This window comes from Aedes aegypti, chromosome 2, assembly GCF_002204515.2.
Source record: "Aedes aegypti strain LVP_AGWG chromosome 2, AaegL5.0 Primary Assembly, whole genome shotgun sequence".
NCBI classification, from domain to species: Eukaryota; Metazoa; Arthropoda; class Insecta; order Diptera; family Culicidae; genus Aedes; species Aedes aegypti.
The window spans coordinates 433,627,072-433,643,403 of NC_035108.1; the positions used below are offsets into that span (position 1 = coordinate 433,627,072).

General features: G+C 37.0%; 1 protein-coding gene and 1 long non-coding RNA gene across 2 annotated transcripts; both read left to right on the top strand.

The window, feature by feature from the left end:
• Positions 1–88: 88 nt before the first annotated feature.
• On the top strand, positions 89–13,585 carry LOC5575573 (ras suppressor protein 1). The gene is made up of 6 exons (XM_001662001.2): positions 89–391; positions 646–696; positions 928–1,167; positions 1,229–1,311; positions 12,947–13,194; positions 13,265–13,585. The coding sequence occupies exons 1-6, from the start codon at positions 244–246 to the stop codon at positions 13,353–13,355; spliced, it is 861 nt and encodes a 286-aa protein (XP_001662051.2). The 5' UTR covers positions 89–243; the 3' UTR covers positions 13,356–13,585.
• On the top strand, positions 8,600–10,325 carry LOC110677103. Its single transcript, XR_002500945.1, has 2 exons — positions 8,600–9,405; positions 9,473–10,325. It is a non-coding gene; the product is annotated as an uncharacterized LOC110677103 (long non-coding RNA).
• Positions 13,586–16,332: the final 2,747 nt, after the last annotated feature.

Consider the following 16,332-nt stretch of genomic DNA (forward strand, 5'->3'; position numbering starts at 1 on the left):
AGCTTATGAAGTAATTTCCTCCTCAGCGTTACCATCAGCGATGAACCCTAGCCGTGCTGCCAGTGATACGCTCGCCATTCACACTTTTCATTCATTCGTTCTCCGACCACAGTCAGTACGAGTAGGTACACAGAGTGGCTCTTTCTTCTAGCAAGCGAGTAACGGTAGCAGTTGTACCCTCCGTGAGTGTGAATCGAGTAGGCAGCTAGGCACAAGAATAAAAAGCACCCACGGCCAGGCAAGATGAATCAACCCGTCAGTTGTTTACCCGTGACAGCCACAAAAATGTCGAAGGCGAAGAAAGTGCTAGACGAAGCCCGGGAGACCCAAAATCGGGAAATCGACCTGGTCGACAAGGGCATTTCCACCTTCGAGGAACTGCCCGGATTGCGTGAGTATTCCACCGCGGCGCGAATATTGGTGAGATCGGAACTAGTATTTCCTAATTTGGAAGAAACTACTTTTTTCGTACGCGTATGTTTACAACCCGAAGCTCCGTGCGAGTTTCTGTCGGATATTCGCGAGATGTGTGGGGTGGATGCATGAGATTGTATGAGAGATACGCCCTACCGCGATATGAATGATTTTAAAAATGGTTTTATACTGTTGTTTGAACAATTAAAATAATTTTATGCTTTCTTCCAGTAAATATGGTTTTTGTGACCCGGATTACGCTGAGCCATAATAAGCTTAAAAGTGAGTATTTGCATCAAAATCTGTCAGCTGTGTGCATCCTAAATACTACAGTGTACAAAACAGTATTCATACCAATTGGAGACTAAGCCGAACATCACCAACACTACTGAATAGGAAGACATGAATGGGATTCATTCAAAACCGAAATTTTGTTTACATCATCCAGACTCCGTCATCCGTTTATGTTTAGATCCACTAGGGATGACCTTTTGTGCTTCGATCCCATTTCAGCTGTTCCGCCGGGCATCGCCAATCTCATCAATTTGGAAATTCTCAACTTGTCCAACAATCATTTAGAGGAGCTCCCGCTCTCTCTGTCGTCGATGCCTAAGTTGCGGATTTTGAACTGTTCCATCAATCGGTTGAACACGCTGCCGCGGGGATTTGGCGCCTTCCCGGTCCTGGAGGTGCTAGACTTATCGTACAACAATTTGACCGAGAAGATTTTGCCCGGAAATTTCTTCATGATGGGTAAGATTAAATAAATACTTTAGGATTGTAAAAACAATACCTAATTAAATATTAATTTCAGATTCGTTACGCGCGTTGTACTTGGGAGACAATGATTTTGAATTTTTGCCACCAGAGATTAAAAATTTGAAGAATTTGCAAATTGTGAGTATAAATTATTTTATTTATTCGACTCCAGAATGTAAGATTGCTGAAATTTGAATTCAAACGACTGAATTGGTGTTATGATATAAGGGTGAGCGTTTGCCTTACGAGTTGATCAAACTTTAGGTCCTTCAATAAGCTTTTTAAGGACAAGTTTAACATATATTCCGCATGTAATACAAAATATGACAGTGCAAAAGTTGTCTCTCGGTCTCGTTCTCGGTAATAGTATCAGAAATTTGTTTATATATCGATCTAAAAAATCATCTTGAAAATCACTCAAAATTTCAATGGAAACAGCGAAAAACGTTTTTATACGTTTTGCACGATTTTCTTAAGAAAAATATTTGAAAATATACATAGAGAAGCATTTTCATCCATTTTCTATAATCACGATTAGAAAAAGCATTTGACTGTAGAACCTCAATGAGTCGATGTTTCATGACTCGATAATCAACCCAAGGAACCACACTTAAAACTAAATTTCATGGTTACTACCTATCAGTGCGCATCGTACCTTCGTGCTGTGCGTACACGAATTCTCTCTGCTCTTGGAAGTTTTCTTAAAAACTACCTAAAGCAATAAAACAGTACTTTTCAGTGCTACAAAAACAGTACTTTTCAGTGCTAAAATTAAAAACGGTACTTTTCAGTGCTACTAAAACAGTACTTTTCAGTACTATTTTTTCTACTAGGGCAAACGCTCCCTTAGTGGAGGTAGCTCCAATAGTGGAGGTAGTGTGTTTTGGCATGTTTCGCGCTAATAAATGATTATGTGATATTTTTGTATTATGTACGATACGAAAATGATACAAGTAATCGAATAATATTCATGAAATTTAACCGTAAAACTATTTAAAACAATTATTTTGCTTAATTTTTTTGCTCCTTTGCACCTATAGTGGTGCATCAGTACCCATAGTGGAGGATCCCATAAGAAATCAATGGTTTGCGCCACTAAAGGAACCATCCTTAAAATATACCTCCACTAAAGGAACAGTGTTCCTATTATTGGTGCAAGGCTTTTTGCAGGGAAATTTCAAACGAATCGTGATTTTTATACATTTGAATGATAGAAGGATTTGAGATCTATCGAATGATACGTTAAAATCATATATTTCATGATCTTAACACCGTGTTTTAGCAGTTTTCCCTTAGGTGCACCACTAATGGTACACTTGCCCTATTGATCCCTTTACGATCCTTGTTTGGACCCGTGCCTTCGATTTTCGTTGGACCCGTTGGCGAAAGCTAGCGGTGGTAATCCTTCTTGGACACCGTCTTGGGAAAAAACCTTTCGAAGGTCACGTCTTCTTTCGTTTATTAATTAAACATGGTATCAACAACAAACAAAAGGAAGGGTGAATCTCTGAATTCACTACTTCCTTCCAAAAAAGTGGGTTTTAAAACTGTCACTACACGTGGCAAGAATGGAAGAAAGGACGCTTCCCCGGAATGCGAACTTTCTTCCAAGGGTGAAATGAATAATTGTATCGAAATGAGCAATCAGTTCGATGCTCTAGACAAATTTTCCGAACACCAAATCGAAGCAGCCTCTAGCCCAGGCTCTTTGATTCAAGTGAGGAAGCAAAGAGTGCCGCCTATCGTGGTCAGTTGTTCCGAATTTGGGGGATTCAGGCAGGAGATCTTGAACTCCATTAGGGGAATCAAGGTTTCCTTCCAAATCGCAAAGAAAGGAGACTGTCGCGTTTTGCCGGAAACTCTTAAAGATCGTGAGCTTCTTCTCAAACATCTTGAAGAGAAGAAGCACAAATTTTTTACTTATGACGACAAAACTGAACGTTTGTTCAAAGTTGTCTTGAAAGGTCTCTCAAGTGACTATAAATCACCTGAAGAGATCAAAAATGGAATAAATGATTTACTTGGATTTTCCCCAGTCCAAGTAATCATTATGAAAAAGAGAACCCAATCTGGCATTGTTCGGAAAGGGCTTTCTCAAGAATTTTATTTAGTTCACTTTAACAAAAAAGAACTAAATAATATTAAAGCTTTAGAAAAAGCAAAACTTTTGTTTGATGTCCGTGTGACATGGGAACATTTCCAGAAACCTGGAGGAAATTACCAGAACCCCACTCAGTGCCGTCGGTGCCAAAAGTGGGGTCATGGTACAAAAAATTGTCGCATGGATGCTAAATGCATGATTTGCGGAGGTTCTTCTCACGCCAAAGACGTCTGTCCAGTGAAGGAAGATACCACCAAATTCATATGTTGTAATTGCGGGGCTAACCATAAGTCCAATTTTTGGAATTGTCCTTCACGCAAAAAGGTCATTGAGGCTCGTGCCAGGCAGATGAAAGATAATATCCGTTACGATAACGGTCGTTTCCGGAATTTGCCTGGTAGAGTATCGAACAATGCTCATTTTTCAGTTAACGATCGCTTGATCATGAATCATACCCATCAGGAAGATCATAATCATGCTCATTCACAAACTAATTTTATTCCGTCGGGTAGCCGTTCGAATCTTTCTATTTCGAATGTATCTACCCACGGTAAATCCTTTGCCGATATCGTAGCAGGAAATTCGAACTCCTCCCCTGTTCGATCTATGGGTACCCATTCTACTTGTTTCAAATCAAATGGAAAAAATCCTACCGCCACAGGTAACTCCGCTTCTTCGGTTACCGGAAATTCCAATGGGAAATCACATGACATGTCTGCCTCTGATTTTAATTTTCTAACTGAACAATTGAATCTAATGATTGATGCAATGTTCAAAGCCACCACTATGACTGAAGCAGTCCAAGTAGGTGTAAAATTTACAAATCAAATTGTTATTGGATTACGTTTTTCTAATGGATCCAAATAATAATTTAAATATTTTAAATTGGAATGCTCGTTCTCTGAATGGTAAAGAGGACGAGCTGTTTAATTTTCTTACGGTTAATAACGTGCATATAGCAGTTATTACCGAAACGTATTTAAAACCTGGATCTAAACTCAAAAGAGATCCTAACTTTTTTGTTTATCGTAATGATCGACTTGATGGGGCATGTGGGGGAGTTGCAATCATCATTCATAGGCGTATAAAACATCAACTGTTTTCATCATTTGAAACTAAAGTTTTTGAAACTTTAGGTGTTTCTGTTGAAACACAGTTTGGTAAATATACTTTCATAGCTGCCTATTTGCCTTTTCAATGCTCTGGGCAGCAAGTTAATTTGCTCCAAACTGACTTGCGTAAATTGACTCGCAATAAGTCAAAATTTTTTGTCATTGGTGACTTTAATGCCAAACATCGGTCATGGAATAATTCTCAAAGTAATTCCAACGGCAGAATTTTATTTGATGAGTGCTCTTCAGGATATTTCTCAATTCAATACCCTGATAGCCCCACATGTTTTTCCTCTTCTAGAAATCCATCTACGATTGATTTGGTCTTAACCGACTCTAGTCATCTTTGTAGCCAAATGATTACTCATGCTGATTTTGATTCTGATCATGTCCCTGTTACATTTCAAATATCGCATGAAGCGATTCTCAATCCTATCAGCTCCACTTTCAATTATTTACGAGCCGACTGGAATATATATAAAACGTATGTTGACTCCAATCTTGATGTTAACATTTCTTTAGAAACTAAACTTGATATTGACAATGCTCTTGAAACTTTAACAAATTCCATTGTTGAAGCCCGGAGCATTGCAATTCCAAAATGTGAAGTAAAATTTGAATCCGTGATTATAGACGATGATCTTAAACTCTTGATCCGTCTTAAAACGTGAGGAGAAGGCAATTTCAACGCACTCGCGATCCTGTTATGAAAATTATATGGCAGGATTTGCAGAAAGAAATCAAGAAACGTTTTGCTCAATTAAGAAACAAAAATTTTGAAAATAAAATTTCTCAAATGGACCCTGGCTCTAAGCCCTTTTGGAAATTATCGAAAATCTTGAAAAAACCTCAGAAGCCAATACCGGCATTGAAAGAGGAAAACAAATTATTACTAACTAATTGCGAAAAAGCTCAAAAACTTGCTATGCAGTTTGAAAGTGCGCACAATTTTAATTTAGGACTTACTAGTCCAATTGAAAATGAAGTTACTCAGGAGTTCGAAAATATTCTCAATCAAGAGAACGTTTTCGAAAATGCCTGGGAGACTGATTTGGAAGAAGTGAGAACTATTATTAAAAAATTCAAAAACATGAAAGCTCCTGGCGATGATGGAATTTTCTACATCCTCATCAAGAAACTTCCAGAAAGTACCTTATCATTTTTAGTTGATATATTTAACAAATGTTTTCAATTAGCATATTTTCCTGACAAATGGAAAAATGCTAAGGTTGTTCCAATTTTAAAACCAGACAAAAATCCTGCAGAAGCTTCTAGCTATCGTCCAATCAGTTTGCTTTCCTCCATCAGTAAACTTTTTGAAAAGGTTATTTTGAACAGAATGATGGCCCACATTAACGAAAATTCAATTTTTGCCAATGAACAGTTCGGATTCCGCCATGGACATTCGACCACTCATCAACTTTTACGTGTAACAAATTTGATCCGTTCCAACAAATCTGAAGGCTATTCTACTGGTCTTGCTCTTCTAGACATAGAAAAAGCATTCGACAGTGTTTGGCATGAAGGTTTGATTGTAAAATTAAAAAACTTTAATTTTCCAACATACATTGTTAGAATAATTCAAAGTTATCTGTCAAATCGTACACTTCAGGTTAATTATCAAAACTCCAGATCTGAAAGACTTCCTGTAAGAGCTGGTGTTCCTCAAGGCAGCATTTTGGGACCAATATTATACAATATTTTCACATCTGACTTACCTGAGTTACCTCAGGGATGTCAAAAATCTTTATTTGCGGATGACACAGGCCTCTCCGCCAAAGGACGAAGCCTGCGTGTCATCTGTAGTCGATTGCAAAAAAATTTGGATATTTTTTCTTCATACTTGCAAAAATGGAAGATTTCTCCTAATGCTTCCAAAACTCAACTAATAATATTCCCACATAAACCAAAAGCTCTTTATTTGAAACCTTCAAGTAGACATGTTGTCAGGATGAGAGGGGTTCCAATAAATTGGTCAGATGAAGTTAAGTATCTAGGGCTCATGCTAGATAAGAATTTAACTTTCAAAAATCACATTGAGGGCATTCAAGCCAAATGTAATAAATATGTAAAATGTCTCTATCCCCTTATTAATAAAAAATCAAAACTTTGTCTTAAGAACAAGCTTTTGATATTCAAACAAATTTTCAGGCCAGCCATGTTGTATGCTGTACCAATATGGACTAGCTGTTGTAATACCAGGAAGAAAGCTCTGCAGAGAATTCAAAATAAAATTTTGAAAATGATTCTGAGGCTTCCTCCCTGGTATAGTACCAATGAGTTACATAGAATATCCAATGTTGAAACATTGGAACAAATGTCAAATACAATCATTAATAATTTCAGGCAAAAATCGTTACAATCTTCTATTGCCACGATTAATGCGTTATATGTTTAGGTTAAGTTAGGTTAAGTATATTTAAAGCGTTTTTTTTTCTCTTATAAGCAGGTGAAATCAACTCACCTGTAAAAAATCTGAACTGCTACGGCAAATGAAATGTAATATGTTGTTAACAAAATGTTAATTAAATCTTAAATTTGTTTTACCAAATTAGGATGATAGTGTTGTCAAATAACACAGAACACCTAGATATAAGAAATGAATGTAATGTTTGGAATAATACTAATAAAGAAATTAAAAAAAAAAAAAAAAAAAAAAAAAAAAAAAAAAAAAAAAAAAAAAAAAAAAAAAAAAAAAATGGTTACTACCTATAATAAATTGGAAACTGGACTCCTTATAAGAACAAAATCGTGAATAAAAGTGAGGGAATACGTCGGATCGATTTCCTGTTTTCGCCGTACGTATTCGTCATCTCATGCTGAATAAGTGCGGTGAAGACAACGGCTCGATCCGACGTAATCTCACACTTCTATTCGCAATCTCGCACTTATGCGCTTTACGATGGTCCCTTTTATCAGCTTTCCAAAGCATTTCTGTTTCTGGACTTGATATTTCCATGAGTCGATGGTCAGATATCGACTCACAGAAGTTTGAGTTTAAAACAAGAGTGGCGCGTTCCCCCCCTATGGGCTAATTCCTCTCTATAACACTAGCGTTCTCCTACAGCACTAACGCCATAAGTTGCTGAGTCTAACTTGAACTTCTGTCTGTGCAAGATAATTCAAAAATCTGTGCGTTTTTAGAGAGGGTAAAAAACGTAAAAACGAATCCAACCAGTTCATAGTTGCTTCGGTTCCTTTAGGGGTTGTGCGAAATTTAGAAACGAACCATTTTTTACCAGTTGGGGCTATTTACAAATTTCATAACGCTAAAGGGGGTTGGTATGTGTCCTCAAAATGTGACAGCTTGTACAAATTCTTTATGCAACATCGGTGGATGGTTATCAAAATTAGCCATTTTCGGTGATTTGAAATCTGTGAACGAACCTTGTTTGAACCTACAACATATCAGTTTGTAGAAGTATTTTAGAATTTAACAATACTTTCAAATCCCTTCGGTTTTGCCACGCTTTCAAAATCGTACTTTGCAAAGCCCTTGTAAAAATGAAGCAAATGTAAAAAATAAGAAAGGAATTTGCTCCGTGATAATCGTTGAAAAAAAAAAAACATACAGCTGCTCCATTTCGAAAATAAAACAGCTGTGTGTTCCTTTTTCGATTTGTTGATTATTATAAAGAAAACTGCTTTTTCATTTCTGACATTTGTTCCAGTTAGCCACAAATCAAACAGTTTCGTGTTGCTGTACACCTTCGTTTCTAAAACTTACCCACCGTCAACTTTCAGCGCTAAAAAGTGAGCCAACGAGTCAGTAAGGGTCTTGAAACCCGAGTTTCATAAGCGATACTTTACATTATTGAAGCAATTCCGTCAATAATTACTCAAAGATTATTCATTAAATTACTTCAATTATTCCTAAAGGCGTTTGATATATGCGTAGGGGACTCCATCTTAATTTCTTCCGAATACTGTAACAATATTCTCTGGCTATGCACTGCCGTGAATAGCAAGTCAGTCCCATCTGCATTTTCGTCAAAATAGAGTTGAGCTCAGTTTTCAACATATCTTCCAATGCTCTTTCAGCTGCACTTATAATATAAAATGTTTTGTTCAGAAAAATTAGGAAAAAACAAGTCAAATTGTCAAATAATGAAAAGTAATCGTATATCAGTCCCACTACAGATTTCCGCACCGTGTAACACAAAAATGAACCTTATGATCATCTTTATATTTTTCTCGGAAAAATATCGTAGTAAAAAGCAAATTGTGAAAGTTTCATTAAGATTTGAGCATATTTAAATTCTCTGGATTTTTTTTGAATGATCGTATGGAAAACAAGTTTGGAAACACAGCCTATTTTCTCAATGCTTACTTTTTACAGATGGGACTGACTTGCGATTCACGGCAGTGCAGCTCTGAAAATTTCACTTAAATTCCCCCGGTCACTGTAGAAATGCCGATTAAGAAAACTCACTGGTACGAGCGGCAGTCAAGTTGCATAATTCTCGCTTCATTTGTCGCACTGGTGTTGTCGCGACTTCGCGTGCGACGCCCCATACAATCAAACACCTCTTATGTACCAACCTCTTTTCGATAGCCTTGTCGTCGATGACAAGCGCCCAGCCGTCTGCGCGCCACTGTGTTGGTTGTCAGTGTGAGTAGTAATAAGAAGTAAACGATGATAAACGTCAGACAGATAGATAGTTACGATCAAAACTGCAAGTCAGAGTCAGAATTCAACGAATTGGCGCACAATTAGTGGCTTCAATTAATTTCAGCATTTATTTCAACGAATTCGAGTTAAAAAGTCTGTGAATTTTCTAAGTGTAGTGTACAGTCTGTAATTTCAGTTCGTGATTCCTCTAACAGTCACTGAAACGTTACCAGTACCGCTTTCCCAGTAAGACGAAATTAGTAGGTCGTGCGTCAGAATAGGTTAGTGAATTGATCTAAATTGTATCCTAAAACTTACTGGAAACTTATTACACAGTCACAGCCTAGCATCTCCTAAAGGGCCATTTACGATTTCAGTCAGTAACAGACCAAAACAGACATAAGCAGGTATGGTTCGAAAGCAGTAATACAACAATCTTAACCTATACTTAACCTAAGAAACCCCGAATTCCAGCATTCCCAACACCGAGTGAATTTACGAAGACAGAAAAGACACTAAACGTAAGTTTTTCCTAAATTTCTATTGAATTATATAAACCTAGACACATAAGACAGCAAACAACTTATTCTATTATGTACAGTATAAACTTACATTACTGTATGAACTATATTGGCAGGAGTTTTTTAACGCCGTCGTCATTGTCGTCGTTGAGCCAAGTTAACACCAAATACACGTCGTTCAAAGAACCGGAATCTGTCTTATTTTCGTTGCTATTTGCAACAGGTGTATTTTGTAGATCATTTGTTGAAAAAACTCTTCGATAAGCACCGTCTTAGCTTAGTCTTAGTCATTTTCTTCCCACTGTCGACTGAATCATAGCTCAAAAAGTCAAAATCCAAAGAGTGAAATTATCAGGCTGATTTCTGCCGTCAGGAAAACAGTAAGGCAAGAATTACCAAAAGGCAAAGTGTACAGAAAGGAGAATAACATGATAAGTGAGAAAACTAAAATAGGAAATATTATCGGAAGCACAAAGAACGTAAGGCAAAAGGTAACGAAAGACAGGAAAGACTGCAAGGAAAACAGAAATCTAAAACTGAACAAATGCTTGCATTAGTGTTCACATAGAAACATGTCGACAAAAACTATTTCTACTATAAACTGGATTGTAATCCGAAAAGTCGAATTCCAAAAAGTGAAACTATCAGATGGCAGAATTGAATACGTTAGGAAAACCGTAAGGCAAAATATACGGAAAGGAGTATAACATTAGAAGGCGTAAAACCAAAATGGAAGAAATTATAGGAAGCACAAGGAACATAAAGCAGAAAGTATCGAAAACCAGAAAAAACTGCGCAGAAAACAGGAACGACAAACTGAACCAATACTTGCATTTGTGTTTACAAAGAAAATTGTCGACAAAAAATGCTTACCCTAAATTAAATGAAAATTGAGAGTTTTTAAAACTTTATGGAATGTTATAATTATTTACAACTAAATTTAGACTAATCATTTTTAAAACTGTAGGGATATTTGACGTATTTCTTATATCATCTTTGACGGAAACCAACTCTTTAAATGTCTCATTGCGAAAGTACTTGACAGATCCTGGTGGGATTGTCATTAATTAAAAAAAAAGTGATTTGCAGGTAAGGTGAGCTAAATAAACATGCAAACAGGTTAATGGGAATATACTGAAGATCTCGAAATTTATGGATGCTCTTCTTTAAATTCGTTATTTTTTTTACAAAAAACTACAAAGTGATTTCCCAGGAAATACCAAAGTTTTCATTTCAAAACCGTTAAATCAAAGTCGAGTATTTTAATGATACTTAAGCCAAAAATCTAAGAATAAGAAGAACGATCAAAAGTATTGTTTATCTTACCAGTAATCAATTATAGCTCGTGTCGTAAATCTCACAAGGATTTTGTCCGAAATCAGTACAAGTGGTCGATGTTCAGACAGACCGGACTAGATAATATTTTGGCCTTGCAGAGATAAGTCAAAGACTCTGTCAATTTTCATTTTCCGATGCTATTTTGGTACAGATCTTTCATCACTCAGATGAGTTCCATAATTAACGCAAACAATGCCAAAATGTTTTTATTCCGAACTCTTGGGGTACGTTTTCCTGAAATCATTAAAAAAACACTTGGTTCAGTCTGTCTGAACAACGACTAAGTCAAAGAAGTAATCCACCAAAGACCTCATCAGGAATCTACACAAGCGTTTCACAATTCGCTTCAAACTTAAAAATTAAAAAAAAACTCAAATTCTAAAAAAAAATACGTTAAAAATATTGTCAAACATGACTATGCTTTAATATTTTATATTGTGTTCTACATATCTTTAATAACTCTTCTAGTTCATTGGGGACGTTTTTGGTCAAATTTACAAGAAAATATTTCTTTGCACTGGCATGGTTAATGAGGTATTTAATCCTAGACTTGTTCAAAGTTTTTAATACTAGACTAATTCGGCCCTAGACTTAACTTTTATATCATAAGTGACTGTCTCGGCGATGAGATTCAACAAAGGCTCAGGGATGAAATTTTCAAGTTCAGATTATGAAATGACGCCTTCATTTTTCGGAATTTCTAGACCTCTCCAGTCCCCTGTCATTTTTTTCAATACCTTATACACGTGCTGTCACACTTTCGTAGACCCGCCCAGGTGATAGCTGCTGAATAAAAGCTTTTTCAGCTGAAAAGAGGCTGTATAAACAGAATTCTAGCTGAATAAGCCGTTATTCAGCTGTCAATGTTACTTAGGCCCCTTCCTCAAATGATGGACTTCATTTTTGAATGATCCCTCTCCAGATATTATTTAAAATCTGCAAGAATGTTTCGAACACTCCAAGTGCTTGCAGGTCCTCTTCTAGCATGGTCCATGCTTCATGTCCATAGAGAACCACCGGTCTTATTAGCTTTTTTTACATGGTACATTTGGTACGGGGGTGAACCTTTCTCGACCCCGGGGCATCTTCAAGTTTGACGCTTATATTGATATGGTTCCGAAAATGTTCCTACTCGGCTACTTCCCCAGGACACTTGGAACCTACTATAGAGTGGTCAGTGCATCTAATGGTTATGAATATGCCGCCAAGAGCTTATGTTTGATGTTTGATGCTCACTTAGATATAGCTCCGGATAATATTTACATGATTGGAAAAACAAACATGACATAATCCGTCCACCGGCATTCAATTTCCTGTTAGTACATTAGTAAATCTGTACAAGTTCCCACCGCACAAAAAATACAAGCGACAGAAAAAAAAATGCCATTTGGACATGACCTCGGAAAATCCGGAACATCTCCGGTGTCCGGTGACCAATATGCATGGTCAAGGTAGTAACTGAAACTAGACGGAATTTGTTGTCGACTGCTTTCAAAAGCATCCAATTTCATTCATTTTTCATCAAGTTATAAGCATTTAAAATTTGAGTAAAATTGTCCCTATCTCAATAAGTTTGCCTATCCCCTATCACTTTTGGCAACATCTCAGACTAATCGCAAAAATTTCCCATCTCAAAAACTTAGGCATCCCTATGTTACGTAGATGAATGTTCATTTCGAATTCATCCGAAGAATGAACTGCCAGGCGCAGACGATAATGAAGAACTTCCATTCGCATAGTAGTCGATAATGAAGAACACTTTTCGGCTGGATTTTGATCTATTTTTACTTTTCATCCCGAGTGCAAAGAAGTTACAATCAACGGTCATTTTAAGCTGAATGTATTTCGCGATCACAATGAGCGTTTAGAGGTGATGCACGAATTATAACGCTTAATTTGACTACTTTCGACTCTTGTCAAGCTCTTTTGGGCCCATTCACAAATTTCATAACGCTGAAGGGGGTGGGTGGTTGTTTTTGTTGCATTCATACATTTATGGTGTTATGAAATTTGTGAATAATCCCTTTGTATGAGTCTTCTAAAAATTTCAATGTTCAAAACGATATAATAGCTTCCTCTCTATTTCCAGCTCGGACTTCGGGACAATGATCTACTGGAGCTGCCGCGGGAAATTGGTGAACTGACCCGCATCCGCGAGCTGCACATCCAGAACAATCGGTTGACGGTGCTGCCGCCGGAAATCTCCAACCTGGACCTGCTCGGTCAAAAGTCGGTGATGAAAATGGAGGAGAATCCCTGGGTGACGGCAATTGCCGAACAGTACCTGGTCGGTATCAGTCACGTGCTCGAGTACATCAAGACCGAAGCGTACAGAATGTGAGTTTTGGGATAATAGTTTGAGTACCAAACTAATCAAATAATTAACTTCACCCTTTTTCTATTGTAGTTTATACAATCGTTACATTTCCGCCGGAAAGTCAGGAAATCTGCCGCCCAAAGTGGATAAGAGCAAGAAAGCATCTCGTGCTCGCTCGTAAATTAAAAAGCTCTGCCATGATTGATTGAGTATTCAACGTTTTGCGACGTGTTCGTTTAATCGTCAAAGTCTTCCCGACTAACACAGTTCTTATGGTTAATCGAACTAATCTGAACTGATTTAGGAATGACCTAATATCGTGAACCAAAATATTAGATAATATAGCGATAGAAATGTGCCTTGATTCGATAAACTATATTCATAACGTGCCCTTCAATGTTTTTAGATGTTTTAATAATACACCAACTAATAATTTATGGAAAGCAAATAATAAAGAAAAGTTATCATAACAAATCCAACGAACAGCTCTCCATCAATCGAATTGCTTCGAATCCAATTATTTCCATTCCCGACAATTGATTCCAAACGCAAAAGCTCAGTTGGAGAAACTTTGCGCGCGCTTCGAACTTGTTCACATTTCCTGTTCCGGCACGGTCTGGGACGCTGCTGAGAGCGCAGAGAAGGTTCGATTTATTATATTCTTCCTCACAATTTGCTTGTGGCTCATGTTAATGGGGAAAACTTTCCCCGCTTTCGGTTCGCTGCTGTGGAAATGTAGTTTATTCAAAATCTTTTAGTTTTCTTTCATTCGCTCGTTTCAGCTTTCCTATATTTCCCCTTTCGATAACCTTTCGCTGTCCAAGTTTAACCAAGTTTTTCTCTCTAATTTTTCTCCTCGACGAAAGGAGGAAGTTTTTTTTTCTCCTGCAAACTCTTCATACTTTTCAGATATTCCCATAATGGGAATTTTTCATTTAGCTTTCCTTATTTTCATGTTTCTGAATGTTTTTTTCGCGGGTCCGCCCGGGTTCATCAGCTGCTCGCCCCTTCCCCAGTACTCTCAAGCCACCAGATGTATTAAATTGGATAGAAAATGCTTTCCAATTTATTGAAAAAGTGCAGTTTTTCTTTCCGTTTCTGGTAGTCCGTCTCATCTTGACGCAGACAAGTGCAAAACTTGTTCCGTGAAGTGTTCGCTGCAGCTGGTGCTCCAACTGTAGGAAGGAAGAAAAAGTGATGTGACTGGGGTGCTCTCCGCTGTCCATCTCCACGATGTTGATGGAGCAGATGCTTTTCTTATTATTATTTTGGGGTGGTTTTGATTAAGAAGATGATCATCCGGAACCAGAGCGTTAAAAAGGTAGAAACGGAAATGAGTCGTACTTAAGCTGACAGAGAAGTTTGGTGGCGAGAGCAATTATTCAGAAATTTTACTATTTTAATTGACGGGGATTGTCTTCATGTGACGGGTTTTTCTTGCGTTGTTATTACTGTAGACCTCTATGCTACTTATAGTAAGGTACCGTGGGGCAAGTGGGTAATGGATTTCGCATGGTTGGGATTCTTCAAATTCTAGAGACTTTAAATTAAAACAAATGAGGTCGCATATAGTTTTATGTGGATAGACCTGTGGTAACGACTCAAAGAATCAATCCATGATCCATGACACACGCGCTGTGGAGGCCAACGAACCACGCTAGTGCAAAGCAGAAATAAGACTGACTAGGTGAATCACGACGCATCCCGAACGATGGTAGTCGGGTTGATAGAAGGCGAAAGTTGGTACACATATCAACACTGACGGTACCACATCCCCTTTTCCTTCTCAAAAGATTTTGAAAACTTATTTAGTACATTTCGAAGAGTATCGTCTTTTGTACTTGTTTCAATTTTAAACAGTTGAGCGTTTGACTGGTAAACTGAAAATATTTTAAATTTTATTCAGCTGTTTTATTTGACTAATGTTTGATTGTATAACTATCATTAACTGCTGGCATAGAAGTTAAACACTCAAAGGATCTATAAATGATCATATTTCTGATTCATGGAGTACCTTATGATTGTTCAAGTTAAACCATATCCAGGTGAATAGAATGTACTTACAACACGATTGTACAAATTTAACTCTCCACGAGTTGAAACTAAAGGGACCATCGACTCCCGGAACTATCGTGCGATGACATGTAAAGTCTTTGAAACGATCTACTTTTTTCAATTCAAATTCGCTTTAGATACTGATGACAACAATAAATGGTATAAGTTCTGAAACGAATTTCTCTAATATAACTATACAAATCAAACACTATTGTCACTTTAACTCCATTTTTTGATAACGCAATCCAAACGCAACGTCGAAATTCAAGCATGCTTGAAACTTGTCGTTCTTCAAGGACGCGAAAGTTTCAAATTTGCTGAATCAGCAACATTTGATGATTTTTATATCACTGCGGCGGTATATTGACCTTTTCAGATAATCTCGTTCCGTGAATTTTTCTTGCAGTGCACAATATTATTATTTCAATATACGCAACATGGTTTTGTTTATGTTACAAACTTCAATTCAAATCTCCTTTAATGAATGTTCGAATCCTCTGAGCAGAATCTCAAAGAGAGAAACTTAAAAGTAGATGGAGTACCGTGTACCTTTTAATTCCGCTCCTAAATGCTTATATTTGACAGATACGCGTATTTCGACTACCACTTGCAGTCTTCTTCAGTGTCAGTTACTCGTAATCCAGTGGAAAACTTACTCGCCTAAATTAAAAGCACGTTGTTTTCGGAAAATGACAAAGGTTTTTCTATGTATAAGTGACAGATATGAATAACAACTAAACATGATGAATGTGCTCGCTTGTTAGTTCATATATGATATATGCTGTGTTTCATAGTTGGAGATTATGTTATGTTCAATGACTACTGTGTCCATATTTGGAAACATGGACAGTAAATCGTCATAATTGGATTTATCTTGAGACAGACAATATTAGCGATGCTTAACACAATGATTAATAATGCTTTTACACAATAAATAACATAAAGAATTAAAACCGTCTAAATCAATAACCAACAACTAACAGAACACTCAAAACCACCTTGCTTAGTCAGTGTTTTATAAATTGTTGAAAATTAGCATGCTCTGATTATAAGCACATTTTATTGAACACAGTATGACGTGAAAGATTTTTTTTTCACTTCTC

Coding starts and splice junctions, on each gene's coding strand:
- LOC5575573 (XM_001662001.2), top strand. CDS start 244: ATGAATCAACCCGTCAGTTGTTTACCCGTGACAGCCACAAAAATGTCG. Junction 1,168..1,228: donor CGGAAATTTCTTCATGATGG/GTAAGATTAAAT, acceptor TATTAATTTCAG/ATTCGTTACGCGCGTTGTAC. Junction 13,195..13,264: donor AAGACCGAAGCGTACAGAAT/GTGAGTTTTGGG, acceptor TTTCTATTGTAG/TTTATACAATCGTTACATTT.